A 15,957-nucleotide genomic window follows, 5' to 3' on the forward strand; every position below is an offset into this window, starting at 1 on the left:
TGCCCTGTTGCTGGCCCTCCAGAGGAACTGGCTGGCCCCTGTGTGAGACGGGAGGCTGGACTAGATGGGCCCTCACTGGTCTGATCCAGCAGGGCTCTTCTGATGTTCTTATCAGGGGACGGCCTCGGCCTCTATGCCCTGTGGTTGCCCCTCCAGAGGAACTGGCTGGCCCCTTTGTGAGACAGGATACTGGACTAGATGGGCCCTCACTCTTCTGACCCAGCAGGGCTCTTCTGATGTTCTTATCAGGGGACGGCCTCGGCCTCTATGCCCTGTGGTTGGCCCTCCAGAGGGACTTGTTGGCCAATGTGTGAGACGGGAGGCTGGACTAGATGGGCCCTCACCGGTCTGATCCAACAGGGCTCTTCTGATGTTCTTATCAGGGGATGGCCTCAGCCTCTATTCCCTGTGGTTGGCCCTCCAGAGGTACTGGTTGGCCACTGTGTGAGACAGGTGAGATCAGATGGACTACTGGAATCATCCAGGAGGTCTCTTCTGAAGCTCTTATCAGGAGAAGGGTTCAATCTCGATGCCCTGTTATTGGACCGCAAGAGGAACTCATTGGCCACTGTATGCGATGGGATGCTGGAACAGATGGCCCATTGGTCTGATCCAGCGGGGCTTTTCTGGTGTTGTTATGCCAAGGAGGCGTGGACTCAGGAGGGGGTGAGTGTACCTGGCTTGGGGTGGGAAGACACCTGACAACTCTCTTTCCATGCACGGACCACCCACCATTTCATCAGGAGCTAAGGTCTTTTTTTTCACCTGATTCTGTCATCACAGTCACAGAGACGTAGAGGTAATGCCCAATAAGATCCCTGAACTCCCCGGGGCCAGCAAATTGTTTTTGCAGCACGTGTTTTGTTAGCACAGCATCTCTTTCCCCTTCGCCATCGATAATCTGCAGGAAAAGGGAGAAAACGAATGCCGTTTGCCACTCTGTCCCAGCCCTCCGCAGAGGAAGCCAGCGGTGGGCATCCACACCAACATGCAGGACCCAAGCCGGGTCTTTCCTACCGGAATTCTGTCAAGGGAATCGGGGATGCTGAGCTTCTTGCCATCTTCAATCACTCCAAAGAGGACCAAGGCCACACCTTTCACTCTCTTCCCGTAGAGGAACCTGGGAGAAGTCACAGAATAGCAAAGACGGGTCAAGCCATAGCAGAGGTGGTTCGTCATTGCCGGATTATAAATGGGACACAAATTATGCGTTTTACAAATCTTTAGGCGCTAGAACTGGTCCAATCAAAATTCCTGAGATCCCTTTTTAATACTCCAAGATGCACTTCCAATGTTGTTCTGAGACAAGAAGCTGGTCTCAGTACAGTCGAACTGAACATTTGGTTGCATTCTCTTTGTTTTTGGCTGAAAGTCCACCTTTTTCCCGCTGGGTTATTTCCACTTCTATTGGCTGCATCTCCTTACCCCCAGTGGTTCACTAGAGCCATCAACAAATTGAGAACATTAGGATTAGACCTGTACCATCTTCTGGAAAGCGGCAAAGCTAGGGCAAAAACTATTGTTTATCAACAGAGATATTGAGCTACAAACGTCTTACGCCGTACTCCCGCCTCTTTATAAATCTCTGAATTCCAAAATTTATATGACTGCTCCTTTATATCTAGCTAATATTTCCAACCCAAATTATAGATGGGCTTTTTCCAGAGCTAGGTTTGACACTTTTACATCCGCAGTTCTTTCCGGAAGATTCCAACGTATTCCCAGGCATTTGAGACTTTGCTCATGCCCTTCCGAGTCAATTGAGACCCTCCCCCATATATTACTTCATTGCTCTTATTACGCGGAAGAAAGACCCCTCTTAATTACACCTATAGTAAGATCATTTAGGTTCCAAGGACAACTAGTAATCCATTCTGAGGAACTTTTGCTGAAATACTTATTGGAGGATAAATCCTCCGCAATATCAAGGAATGTTGCTAAATTTCTTTTTATTGCATTTACAAAGCGCAAGCACCTCCTTAAAACTTCTTATGATATCTCACTTCTGTAATGCTTTTTGGAAACCTGGGACTGTCTTGTTTGTTCCTGTACACTGTGCGATGGGTCTCTGACCGTAATAAACTCTGATGATGATGATGCCGACTTATAACTCACTGGGATCTATTTCTAAGTAAGGTTACTCAGGATGAGGCTGCGGATATAGAATCATAAAATGTTACGAGTTGGAAGGGACCTTGCAGGTCATCTAGTCCAACCCCCTGCACTCTGCAGGAGCATAGTCAAAAGATACCCCTACAAAGGGGACAAAACTGACCCACGGAACTATAGACCAATAAGCCTGATAGATATAGCAGCAAAGGTTTATAGTATCCACCCCCATCAAGCAGGGTTTAGGAAAGGTCTTTCCACCATTGACCACTGCCTCACTCTTCATCCGATGGCTTATGCAAGCTTAAATGGCCCCACTAAGGCTCTATATGTAATGTTTATAGACTTGGCTGCGGCGTTTGACTCCATTGATAGGAACAGCCTTTGGCAAAAACTGGCAGATCTGAATATTGATAAATGGTTGTTATTCTTATTACGGGAGCTGCATACAAATATTAGTGCCCAGATTAGAGTTGGAAGGTCGGGGTCCCTAACTAACAAAATTCCAATTCATAAAGGAGTGAAGCAGGGGTGCATGCTGGCCCCTTTATTGTTCAACTTGTATATTAACAAAATTGTTGATAGGCTATCTGGCCCGCAATTCTTTCCTCCTACCCTTGGGAAGCATAAAATTTCAATTCTACTTTATGCAGATGACATGGCCCTAATATCACTCACAAAAATCGGGATGAGAAGATTATTGCCGCAACTAGGTTTATATACCCGAAAGATGGTCGTCCAGCCTCCGCTTGAAAACATCCAGTGAAGGAGCCTCCACCACCTCCTGAGGCAGTCTGTTCCACTGCTCAACCACTCTGACAGTCAGGAAGTTTCTCCTGATATTGAGCCAGTAATTACTCCCTTTCCACCCATTAGATCCAGTCTTGCAATCCGGAGAAAGAAAGAATAGATCTGCTCCATCTTCTACATGACAGCCCTTCAAATACTTGAAGACTGCAATCATGTCCCCTCTAAGCCTTCTCTTTCCCAGGCTAAACAGACCCAACTCTTTCAGCCTTTCCTCATAAGACTTGGATTCCAAACAGTGCTTCCTCTAAGCTGTGGAGTCTTGTGAGCAAAAATTCTACTTTGTGAGCTACTGGCATTAAAACTGTGAGTGAGCGGTTTGGCTACTGCATAGAACAGTTTGCTCTGGAGCCATCCTTCCTGAGCAAAGACAAAAAGGTGTGAGCCGGAGGCTAAAAAACTGTGAGCTGGCTCACACTAACTCGGTTTAGAGGGAACACTGATTCCAACCCTCTCACCCTCCTGCTTGCCCTCTTCTGAACACACTCGAGCTTGTCAACATCCTTCCTAAAACGTCGTGCCCAGAACTGGACACAGGACTCCAGGTAAGGCCATGACTATAGCAGAACAGAGCAGAACCACCACCTCCCGTGATCTGGACACAAGGCTTCTGCGAATGCACCCTAAGATTGCATTAGCTTTCTTCACCGTCACATTGACAATAAGACAATTTGATATCATAAATATGAAAGTCAGTATCAGATTGGTCCTCTTTGGCCTTATGATCGGCCTAAACCCACCTTGCAGTGATGGACACTCTGAAATTGTCGTCACTATCAATGTTATAAAACTTCTCGTGTGGGACCAGAATGACTTCAAAGCTTGGTAGCACTGGAAGGAAAACACAGAAGGAAGAGATTGTAAACGGTCTGATTCTAGAGAACCGATGCCTGTTTCGTAAAGTTTCAGGGGGGAGGTAGGAAACTGTTCCTTGGTGCTTTGGACAGAGGGGTTCAGAGGAGTGGGGGAGGGATGCAGTTCTGGAGATTAACGAACATTCAAAAATCTGAACTTTCCCCCTCTCGCATTCAAGGGGGCTCGTCACAGTTCCGTACAGTCCTTGCAATTTGCCACGTCAAGGGTTAGGATGGTGCTTGAGTCTTCCTTGGGGAAGGGCAGGGGTCATTTCCTGCAGGAGTGCACAGGAGCAGAGCTCCGGCAGTAAAACGCCCAGGGGGCGCACACATGCAACAAGCCCCACCCCCTCCTCCCAGCAGCTCCAGGCCACGAGGAGCAAGAAGTCTCTTCTTTCCCTCTTTCAAGCTCTCCCTCCTCTGTGAGGGCAGATCTGTGCATTTCCCCCCCCCCATAGGTAGCAATCTCCAGTGAAGCCTGAGCGGTGGGTGTTGCCTTCTGACACACTTCCAGTGATGTCAGGGGGTGTGGCATATGCAAATAAGTTACGCTAATGAGTTATGCTAATGAGCTCCTGCACCTCTTTTCCTAGGAAATGACCCTTCCTGGGGAAGGGTCAAGGGATTAATGCATCCTGGGATCAGGCGGAGGAGAGGCTGAGCCAGAATCGGCCATTCTTACCATATTCCTTGACTTCAAAATTTGTGGTGAAAGTCTCCTGGGGGGAGTCTTCATACTTGGCCGTCACCGTCCATGTCCCAAAGCTAGAGGAGAGGAAAAAAATTCAGGAAGGGTGAATTCTTTCATGCTTCTGTTTCATCAGCTTTGTGGCTGTAAAATATTTTCTCTAGGAGAAGCGATCTCTGGAGATGAGCTGTAATTCCAGGGGACCCCCCCGTCCCACCTGGAGGTTGGCATCCCTGGAGCCTCAGCGTAGACAATGTTGGCCTTGACAGACCAACTGGTCTCACTCAGCAGAAGGCGACTTCAAGCGATTCAAACAGCCCTAGTAAGTAATCTGGTGGCAGTATTTTGAACCTATTTCTGCTGCCATAAATCTTTGAGAATGACAGGAGCGCTCCGTCCATGAATCTTATCTGCACAATGTGTCTTTTGTAGCAATAAGCATCAACAGTATACAATTGAAAATTCCCCACCACCACCTTTTGGAAGACTTCGTGCAAGTAGAAGCGGGCTTGCAATTCCGGAAACTCCCGTTGAGGCTTGACTTTTCAAAATACTGATGCGAAATTGACTGGTAGTTGTTAAACAGAATGAATTGAATACATGTACCCGAAGGATGTAATAATAGCATATTATGCATTTTATAGAATGATAATTACAAATAGATGTTCATTCACATAAGTTTCTTGCAGTGTGTATTTATTTGTTACATAAATTTTCCAAAAGCACACCTCATGAAGGCCATGCTAGAGTCGCCTACTTTGGTTGTCACTAGAGAATGCATTACCTTGGCGAGATCCTTATATTACGGAAAAGCACACAGTTAATATGTCTGATTCCCATAATGTTTAATGCATAGGTTGAGGCATTGTATTTGGTTTTTACTAGGCTGGGGAGGGAATCTATGGGGATATATATATATATATTTGGTCAGTGGATGTTTTAACTATGTATTATGATTTGCGTGGGCCAAAAATTAGTTTCGATTGTGAGAAATGTGTTTGGCTACAAATGTTCTGTCTCACTAACCTAGCTCAAATGTTGGGTCTTACCAATCTACCTCCTAGGTATGTTGTGAGGATAAAATGGGATGGCCCTCAAGGATTCAGCCATGAGCGCCTTGAAAGAAAAGGAAGACTGTAAGAAGTTGGGTGTATGCAGGGCTATTTTTGGGCAGGAACGCACAGGAACGGAGTTCCGGCTGGCTCCTGAGATGGCCACGCCCAGCAGGAACTCATTAGCATAATAGGCCACACCCAACAGCAGGAACCCATTAGGATTGGCTACATTAGGAGTGTGTGGCCTAACATGCAAAGAAGTTCCTGCTACAAAAAAAGGCCCTAGGTTTTGACAACAAACATTGTAAACAGAATAAGAAGCAAAAGGTGGGTGTGGCTGGATGACCACAGTTCTGGTAACATGGGGGTGCGGCCTAATATGCGAATGAGTGGTGCTGTCAGGGTTGTGGCCTAATATGCTAATGAGTTTCTGCTACTGGGTGTGACCTATTATGCTAATGAGTTCCTGCTGGGCTTTTTCTACAAAAAAAGCCCTGAGTGTATGGCTGTGGATGAGTATGAGAGTGAGAATATGTAAGTGTGAGGGAGGTCAGGGTATCCTTAGTTTAATTTGAAACCAGAGGAGCAAGACCGAAAGAACTGGACATGTGTCTTCCACAGCCGTTCTATCAGTTTGGCTCCCGCAGAGACTGCTGCATCAGTAACCTTCGTCGTAAATTACCTCACAATCTCAGGTAAGTTGAACGGCTGGGTGTTTGTTGAAACAGAGGCCACCGAAGCGTGGTGGACCACGATTCCTTCTGGTGTCTGGAAAGAGATGAGAACGCCATCATGGAAGGGGGGGAATCAATCAGTCAATCTCTCCGCTGACTAGTTCTAGGAATCGCCAAGAACTCTGTGGCCAGGACTTCCTGTAAGGTTTTGTTTGTTCGTTTTTGCCTTCAAGACCCCCCACAGTATTTTCAAGGTGAGAGATGCTCAGGGGTGGTTTCCCATTGCCTGCCTCTGCGTGGCAACCCTGGACTTCCTTGGTGGTCTCCCATCCAGATACGAACCAGGGCCGACCCTGCTTAACTCACAAGATCTGGTGATAAGAGCGGACCAGCCTGGGCCACCCAGGTCAGGGCAAGAGACATGCAGAGGTGGTTTCCCATCGCCTGCCTCTGCGTAGCAACCCTGGGCTCCCTTGGTGGTGAGATCTGGCCAGATCGGGCTAGCCTAGGCCATCTAGGCCAGGGCACTGTGTATATAGCTTGCAATTATATTGTATACAGTATTCAAAAAATATATCCTGTATACAGCATTCAGCATGTTTCTAGGGTAGGGGTCCTGCTGGCCTAGGTCAACCTGAGCTGTGTGTCAGCAAATAATCGTACGTGCGTGGCCAGTTCACAACCCTAAAGAGAATGCTGCAATGCTGAAGATGTTGTTATGAGGAGGAGGAGGAGGAGGAGGAGGAGGAGGAGGAGACTGGATTTATACCCCTGCCCTTCACTACCCAAAGGAGTCTCAGAGCGGCTTACAATCTCCTTTCCCTTCCCCTCCCCACAACAGACATCCTGTGAGGAAGAAGAAGAAGAAGAGAAGAGATTGGATTTATACTCCTGCCCTTCGCTACCCAAGGGAGTCTCAGAGCAGCTGACAATCTCCTTTCCCTTCCCTTCCCCACAACAGACACCCTGTGAGGAAGAAGAGGAAGAAGAAGAGGAGATTGGATTTATACCCCGCCCTTCACTACCCGAAGGAGTCTCAGAGCGGCTTGCAATCTCCTTTCCCTTCCCTTCCCCACAATAGACACCCTGGGAGGTAGGCGGGGCTGAGAGAGCTCTTTCGAGGACTGCTCCTGAGAGAACAGCTCTGAGAGAACTTGTGACTGACCCAAGGTCACCCAGCTGGCTGCATGTGGGAGAAGTGGGGGAATCAAACCCGGTTCTCCCTTATTAAAGTCTGTGCTCTTAACCACTACACAAAAGCGGCTCTCCAAACACAGGAATGCTGTGAACCTTCCTGTGTGCAGGCCTCACAGGTGAACACACACTGAAACTCCAGCTAGACCACTGGAAGTTCTTCATGCAAAAAAAATACTTCATTTATGGCATTCACCGCTATAGTAAAGGTAAAGGTTCCCTTGCTCGAAAGCCAGTCGAGTCCGACTCTAGGGTTGCGGTGCTCATCTCCGTTTCAAAGCCGAAGAGCCAGCGCTGTCCGAAGACGTTTCCGTGGTCATGTGGCTGGCATGACTAAACACCAAGGCGCACGGAACGCTGTTCCCTTCCCACCGTAGTGGTACCTATTTATCTACTTGCAATGTCTTGCTTTCGAACTGCTAGGTTGGCAGGAGCTGGAACTAGAGACGGCTCACTCCGTCATGCGGCACCCGGGTCTCGAACTGCTGAACTACCGACCTTCCACAGCCTGCAGTTCAGCATCTTAACCACTTGAGCCACCGCAGCTCCTATACGATGTGGTAATTGTCACTAGCTTGAAAGGGAATTAGACACATTCAGGGCAAATGGCCTGAATGGATCCTCCAGGGTCAGGAGCATTGTACCACTGACTTCAGGAGAGGGCAGCTGCCTCTATGTCCTGTCTGTGACTGGTGGGAAAATAAAACAAAACAAAAGCAATATGACAGATGTTTCCAGGTATAGTTGCTCTGGCCCCTTCCCCTGATCCTTCTAGAGGCTTCTGCCGTGGCACACCAACAGGGCCGGCCTCACCACATGGCCCGCTTCCCACCCTTGCAGGGGCGGATGCTTCCCTCACGGCTCTCACCTGAAACTCGACAATCACGTTTTTATTCAGAGGCTCCAGGTGGTAACCCACGGGAAAGATCCGATAGCGCACTGAGAAAGAAAAGAATGTTATCGTAAGGATGCCTGCCTCCCCTCCAGGTGGGAGCTCAATATCTCCCAGAATTACATCTAGGGTTGCCAACTCAGGGTTAGGAAATACCCGGAGATTTGGGAGGTGGAGGTGGAGAGACTTGAATACGGTATAACCAGGGGTCATTTCCTGCCGGAGCGCACAGGAGCGGAGGTCCGGCAGTAAAGAGCCCAGGGGGCGGGCGCATTCTTTTTTCTTTTTTTTTTAACGATTTTATTAGAAGATAAGTCAAATATACATAAACAAGATTACTGTTTAAACAATAATACAGACTGTAAGTGAAAATTCATTTAACACAATGCCATCTATAAACTTATCAGTAGGAACAGCTTATTACCGTGACCTTGTCCCTTGGGGCGGGCGCATTCAACAAGCCCCACCCCCTGCTCCCAGCAGCCCTCAGAGCAAGAAGCAGCCAGGTAAGTTGCAGAGCCCCCCCCCAGCCCCCTCGGTCCAAAACAGTCCAGTGGCACCTTTAAGACCCAGTTTTATTCGGGTACAAGCTCTCCCTCCTCTGCGAGGACCCGGAAGTGACGTGATCACGCTGGGCACGCTGGGGGCGGGGCCACGACCATCCGAGGGAAAACCATAGTTTTCCCTCGGATGACCGTGGCTCCACCCCCAGCGTGCCCGGCGTGGTCGCGTCACTTCCGGGTGACGTGCACGTCACGTACTTTGGGGGTGGGGTTCCCCCGGGGCCCGATCCGCCGGCGGCCCCCCAGGGTGACTTGGCAAGCCTACTACTCCCCCTCTCGCTGCTGGTGGCCGGGGTGGGGGGAAGGGACACACCTCGCAATCCTAGTTATCACTGGTTTATGGAGATAAAGTTCAGATGCTGGTAAACGTCTGGCCCAGGAAGGGATCTACTGGCGTTCCAGCGGGGAAATCCGGCAGAGCCGACGTGCGTACCTGCACTTCCAGGGGTGTAGATGGTCTTATCCGTTTGGATGAAGATGTAGCCGCTTTGGAAGGAGACCAGGACCACCTTCTCCAGCTGGAACTGGGCACAGCTGGCTTGGACAACCACGTACTGTCTTTGCTTCGAATCCTTCTTCATGTCTTTGGAGGGGACCTGTACAGGGAGATCAGGAGCAAGATAATCAACTTAGGCGGGGTCTTTTCCAGTAAGGCAAACACTACCGCAGGAAGAGAGAAATAGGGGGCTTCAGCAGAAGAAAGGCTTCTTGTGACAGACAAGCCTCTACTAGGCCTCTTCTGGAATTTTCCATTGGTATGGCCAGGGGTCCCCAACCTTTTTGAGCCTGCTGGCACCTTTGCTTATATATAATTTTTATTTTATTTTTTCTAACAAACAGAAACAAAAGAACAGAGGAAAAGAACAGATAGAAATACTGCATTACTGGCACTTTTGGAATTTTGACACCATGTGGCGGGGGCAGCCACAAAATGGCTGTTTCAGGAGGTCGGAGCCAGATACAAAATGGCTGCCGCAGCTTCCCTTCGGTCACCAAGTAAAGATGCTTCTGCTGTGGTGGCAGCTGCCGCAAAGCAATGTTTTCAAAAATCCTTCACAATCAAATCAACCATGGCCAATCAGCAGCCTTACTGGGCAAAAGCCCTATGTGGCTCCACCCACTTTCTAAAGACCCTTCGCGGTTCCCAGGAAATGTGCTGATGGATGCCATGGCACCCACCAGCACCATATTGGGGACCCCTGAAATACTGGATAGATGTCCTTTGCTTGTGATCCAGAATGAATTTCCTAAGAATGCCTGTATGTGAGTCAAAGTTTGGATTAAGGTTGCCAGACCCCACAGGGGAGGCGGGAGTCCCTTGCCACTGGGCCCTGCCCCCCAGCTGCCAATCAGCTGGCCAGTGGGAGGGGGAGACTTAGCAGGTTGCCGGCATCGCACAGGAAGTGACATCATCAGACCAGCCACTTCTGGGTGATATTCTGGCATTTGGGCAAAACCTCTATGGTAGAAGCCAGTTTTACCATAGTGTCACGACAGGGCCAGTGGGGCAAGGCAGAGAGGGGGAGTTCACAGTCCAGTCCGAGAGTCAAGCCAGAGAGAGGGCAAAAGGACCCGAGCAGAAGTCCCAATACACAAAGCCAAGCCGTAGTCAAGGCGTTACCGAGCGTCAGCGTCCAGATAAGCAAGCGTCGAAGTCAGTATGCCGAGCCGAGGATCAAAAACCAGGGGGTTGTCGAAACGCGGACTGGAGTCAGGAGCCAGGAAGTCAGTCAATAGCCGGAGATCAGGAACAGAGTCTGAGTTGCAGAGCTTCTGGTCCGAAAGACGAGTTTGCCAGCACGATTAGCCAGCAGTCAGCGACCTATTCAAATAGCTCGCTGGGTTGTTACCTCATTAGTGCCTCATTAGCACTGCCTTGCGAAGTCCTTGATCCTGCTAGAACTCCGGGCTTATTGATCTCCAACTGTGCAGGCATGCTTCTTTGCGTCTGGTTGCCAAGTCCCGGCGTCTCCGATCCCTCAGCCGGTCGACAGGTGGCGGAGAATCAAGTGGCGTGCTGCTGGGGCCAGGCACCGCCTGATCAGTTTCATGTGCAGGCTGTCCCGGAGGCTGGTTGTAGTGTATTCAAAGCTGCCTTGAATGCATGATATGTTGTGAAACATCTAATTGAAGTGTAATGTAAAGCTTCGTCCTGGGCTAGGATCCAAATCCGTCCAATCGTGTTACTAGCCCAGGAAGCACCTAACCAATCACCTTCAAGCAAGCTCCCTGAGCGGGAACATCCGTGATTGGTCCTTATGTGAGCAACCTTATTGGTTGGTATTTGTACAGTGGGTGTGGCTACATTAGCCGGGAATGTTTAAAAGCAGGACAGCTGCAATGTAAAGGCTGTTCTGGCTATCAGATGTTGATCCGTGTTGGGAGTTGTGTTCGAGTGGAAGAATAAAGTTGTGTTCTTGCTGAATCACTCTCCGACTGCTTTGTTAAGCGAGCGACTTAACACTGGTGCTCATCCTTTCCGGCACTTAGGTTTGGCAAAGACTCCCGTGCCTCCGAAGGTGTTAAAGGCACGGAGTCCTCAATTTCAGAGCTCCCAGGCGCCAGGTCGGGGGCAGGCATGACACATAGAATTTTTGCCCAAATACCAGAACATTGCTGGTACAGCGACATCACTTCCGTCGCGACCTCAGTGACATGGCTTGGGCCTTTCTCTTTCTCCTGGTAAGTCCTCCACCCCCTTCCCTGTCGGTTGCCAGGACCCTAGTCTGGATGAATGTCCACCGAGTTCTCTGGCTGTATAAAGTACTGCGACTGAGGCATAGCGTAGTGATTTCAGCTCATACTCTATTTAGAAAACTAGAGATACAGTAGCCGGCCAGAGGTCCGCTTAAATACAAGTACAAACCACACCCACAACACCCCCCACACCCGTGATAGGCTATTTACAGTGCTACTGCGCCCATACGTTCCCTTCAGGATCTGGCCGAGCCGATCGGCTGGCTCTAGGATCCTCCCCTTCTATTGTCACAGGATGCAAAGCTAGGCTCGTTCGCATGGCCACGTGTGAGGGCGGCCGTGTGCGCGGTCGCCATTAGGACACAACAGGCTGAAAAATCCCGAGCCTAAACAATGTTTGTTCTCCTATGGAAACTTTTTTTTTTTTACTGCCCCAAAGAGCAGAATTTTTATTAAAATTTCAACTAAATACAATATACAAACACAAGACATACATACACTACAACATACAACAAATAACACGAATGGGGGGTAAATATCCCATGCTTAATATACTGGGGGTGGGGAAAACGCCTCTTATTTTCTAGTATAAAAGTCTAGTTCCATTGTCACTTATATATTTATTTATAAGCTCAATTTATAGCCTGCCCTCCCCGCAATGCGGGCTCAGGGCGGCTCACAATCAGGCATAAGCCAGCGCATAAAACACATTTAAAACCATTTAAAACAAATTCTACAATATTACGACATTATTATTCTTAAGTGCTCTGGATGTTCCGAATTGAGCAAAGTGCTCTGGATGTTCCAAACTGGACTAGGACTATATTATTGGGTTATATATATATCATTATCTATAAATTATAATTCTGCATATCAAAGCTTACGTCTAGACCTCCTTGTTATATCATTATTGTTAGATTCAAATACTGAGCAATCTCTAGAGTCTATTGGCATTTAAAGATTTAAACCTTTATATTAATATCCTTGTGGATATTAATATCCTCCTTCAAGAAGGAGGCGCTGTGATGCCTGCGTGCATGCGCAAAAAAATTTTTTTAAACCCATACCGTGCACGCCTCCTTCAGTGGACGCCTTCTAGACAATCCACAACGGAGGCAGCATGCGGTAAGGCGATTCACCAGGGGGATGTCTAGTCGTGCTACGATGGATTAAAAAGATCGGGATCAAATTCAAACTGGCATAATGGCGGGATTGCCTGCTCATCTGAACACACCCCAAGGGTTGCCCAAGGTCATCCAGCAGGTGCAAGTGGAGGACTGGCGAATCAAACCCGGTTCTCCCAGATTAGAGTCCGCACACTTAACCACGACACCAAACTGGCTCACCAGTTAACAATCGCTGGGCTTGACGATGCTGGTGCTTCCCCGTGTCTGTTTCTGACCGATTTTATTTATTTTATTAAGTTATTTAAAACATTTTAATGCCGCCTTTCCAGCGGATCGGGGTGCCCAAGGAGGTACACGTTAAAAACATTTGAATTTTTTTTTAAAAAAAAATATTTGAAAATGATGAAACGGGTCGATAAAAACACACGAGTAATACCAGAACCTGGGAGGGAGTATGGCAAACAAAACAAAAAAAAAGTTTTCACCCAGAGGCAGAGGACACAAATAGAGGGAGGCGGATGAATCCCCCCTGGGGAATGAGTTCCAAAGTTTTGGTGCCACAGCCGAGAAACCCATTTCTTAGGTCACCACCTGTCTAGTCTCAGATGGCAGGGAAAACCCGAAGCCGGGACCCCAAAGGTGTCAGTAGTATTCAGGCAGGTTCATATGGTAAGTTGCAGTCCTTAAGGTATGTTGGTTCCAGGCTCTACAGTGCTTTCAAGGTCAATACCAGCACTTTAAATTGAGCCCAGAAGCAAACTGGTGAGAGGGTTGGAATCAAAATCTTATGAGGAAAGGCTGAGAGATGTGGGTATGTTTAGCCTGGGAAAGAGAAGGCTTAGAGGGGACACAATTGCAGTCTTCAAGTATCTGAAGGGCTGTCATGTAGAAGATGGAGCGGATCTATTCTCTCTCGCTCCAGATTGCAAGACTAGGGTCCCTGCCACACTGCAGGGAAAAGGACGGCTGAACTGCGGCTAATCTGAGCCGCACCAAAGTTGAGACGCCGCGGCGTGGCGCTCCCCAGCACGATCAGACGCCGGGGAGAAAGAGTCGGATGGGAGGGGGAGTCTGCCGAACTGCGCATGCCCGAGTATGCGCAGTACGCCCGGGGGCCGGGATGCGCCGGTGCAAGGACGCGCCGGCCGATAGATCTCCCGGATTGCAAGACTAGATCTAACGGGTGGAAATTACAAGGGAGTCGATATTGGCTAAATATCAGGAGAAACTTCCTAACTGTAAGAGTAGTTGAGCAGTGGAACAGTCTGCCTCGGGAGGTGGTGGAGGCTCCTTCGCTGGACATTTTCAAGCGGAGGCTGGACGACCATCTTTCGGGTATGTTGTAGAGCTGTCCTTTGGCTGTGCTCCTGCAGAGTGCAGGGGGTTGAACTAGATGACCTGCAAGGTCCCTTCCAACTCTCACATTGTATGATTCTACGTAGGGCTCTCTTTCGGCTGTGCTGCAGAGTGCAGGGGGTTGAACTAGATGACCTGCAAGGTCCCTTCCAACTCTAACACTCTATGATTCCAAGAGTGGTTGAGCAGTGGAACAGTCTGCCTCGGGAGGTGGTGGATGCTCCTTCGCTGGACGTTTCCAAGCGGAGGCTGGACGACCATCTTTCGGGTATGTTGTAGGGCTATCTTTCGGCTGTGCTCCTGCAAAGTGCAGGGGGTTGGACTAGATGACCTGCAAGGTCCCTTCCGACTCCAATGTTCTATGATTCTCACACTGGTTCCCAAAGTGCGCAGTACCGCCCCCTGAGGGTGCTGGAATGATCCAGGTGGGCAGTCGGAGCCTTGGGTGCAATTGGGGGGTGGGGTGTTGAAGACAAATAAGGGGGCGTTGGAAACCTGGCGGTAGGCTAAATAAGTTTGGGAACCTAGATGGAACAAGACTGGAGTGAGATGGTCCCTAGCCAGGGCTATTTTTGGGCAGGAACGCACAGGAATGGAGTTCCGGCTGGCTCCCGAGTTGGCCACGCCCAGCAGGAGCTCGTTAGCATATTAGGCCACACCCAACAGCAGAAACTCATTAGGATTGGCTCCATTAGGGGTGTGTGGCCTAACATGCAAAGGAGTTCCTGCTACAAAAAAAGCCCTGGGTTTGGACAACAAACCAGGTAAACAGAATAAGAAGCAAAAGCCTGGATGAGCACACTTCTGGTAATATGGGGGTGCGGCCTAATGTGCTAATGAGGTGTGCTGTCAGGGGTGTGGCCTAATATGCTAATGCGTTTCTGCTGTTGGGTGTGGCCTATTATGCTAATGAGTTCCTGCTGGGCTTTTTCTACAAAAAGAGCCCTGCCTAGGACCCACTCCTGTCAACAGTCCTCATTTCCGCATGTTTATGGATGCAGCTGTCCACAACCCTCACCACACACCCACCTTTATGCTTGGCGTCACCATCATGCCATTTTCGTTGTCCAGGGTAGCTTTGACCAGGTACAAGGCCTTCTTCTTCTGTGGGAAGTCGTAGACTGTGACGGTCACTTCCGTGGGCCCGTTGAGGCCGTGAGCTTCCACGAGGATCTTCTCTTCACTCTCCACCCGCAGAACGTTGGGAGTTATGAGGTCATACCTGTGGAGGAGAAAGCATTCATGCATCGAGTGGGTGGCACTGCTCCCTCTAAGCTGTGGAGTCTTGTGAGCAAAATTCTACGTTGTGAGCTGCTGGCATTAAAGTGGTGAGCGAGCGACTTGGCTCCTGCATAAATCAGTTTGCTCTGGAGCTCTCCTTCCTGAGCTGAAACAAAATGGGTGAGCCAGGGGCTAAGAAACTGTGAGCTAGCTCACGCTAACTCAGCTTAGAGGGAACACTGGCTGGTGGTACTGAAATGTAGCTTGTAGGAGGCATTTCCTGACTCTCTTGTTTTGGAAAAAGTCATGAAATATTTTTTGGGGGGGGGGATCGCCCTTAAGATCACTCAGTATTCAGCCCAGCCAGAAAGCAAGAAAGGTCAAGAGCAAGGGCCCTCAACTTTTTTGAGCCTGCGGGCACCTTTGGAATTCTGAGACAGTGTGTTGGGATAGCCACAAAATGGCTGCCACAAAATGACTCTCAGAGATCACCTACAGTCACACAGTGGAGAGCCTTATCCTGTCGTGGCAACTCCTGCCAAAGCAATGTTTTTAAAAATCTGCACAGCCAATCACATCTCTTCACCTACTTTCTAAAAACACTTGGCAGGTAACAGGGAAGAAGAAGAAGAAGAAGAAGAAGAAGAAGAAGAAGAAGAAGAAGAAGAAGAAGAAGAAGAAGAAGAAGAAGAAGAAGAAGAAGAAGAAGAAGAAGAAGAA

General features: G+C 49.0%; 1 protein-coding gene across 1 annotated transcript in view; it reads right to left on the bottom strand.

Annotated features, from left to right (window-relative positions):
• Positions 1 to 15,957, bottom strand: part of LOC107125723 (A.superbus venom factor 1-like) — a 97,192-nt gene that overhangs the window by 75,786 nt on the left and 5,449 nt on the right. Inside the window, 8 exon segments of the mRNA XM_015429177.1 lie at positions 766 to 901; positions 1,018 to 1,120; positions 3,657 to 3,747; positions 4,453 to 4,535; positions 6,196 to 6,281; positions 8,250 to 8,320; positions 9,270 to 9,432; positions 15,046 to 15,238. Coding sequence (XP_015284663.1) covers positions 766 to 901; positions 1,018 to 1,120; positions 3,657 to 3,747; positions 4,453 to 4,535; positions 6,196 to 6,281; positions 8,250 to 8,320; positions 9,270 to 9,432; positions 15,046 to 15,238 — 926 coding nt within the window.

Source organism: Gekko japonicus, unplaced genomic scaffold (assembly GCF_001447785.1).
Source record: "Gekko japonicus isolate JY-2015 unplaced genomic scaffold, Gekko_japonicus_V1.1 scaffold2836, whole genome shotgun sequence".
NCBI classification, from domain to species: Eukaryota; Metazoa; Chordata; class Lepidosauria; order Squamata; family Gekkonidae; genus Gekko; species Gekko japonicus.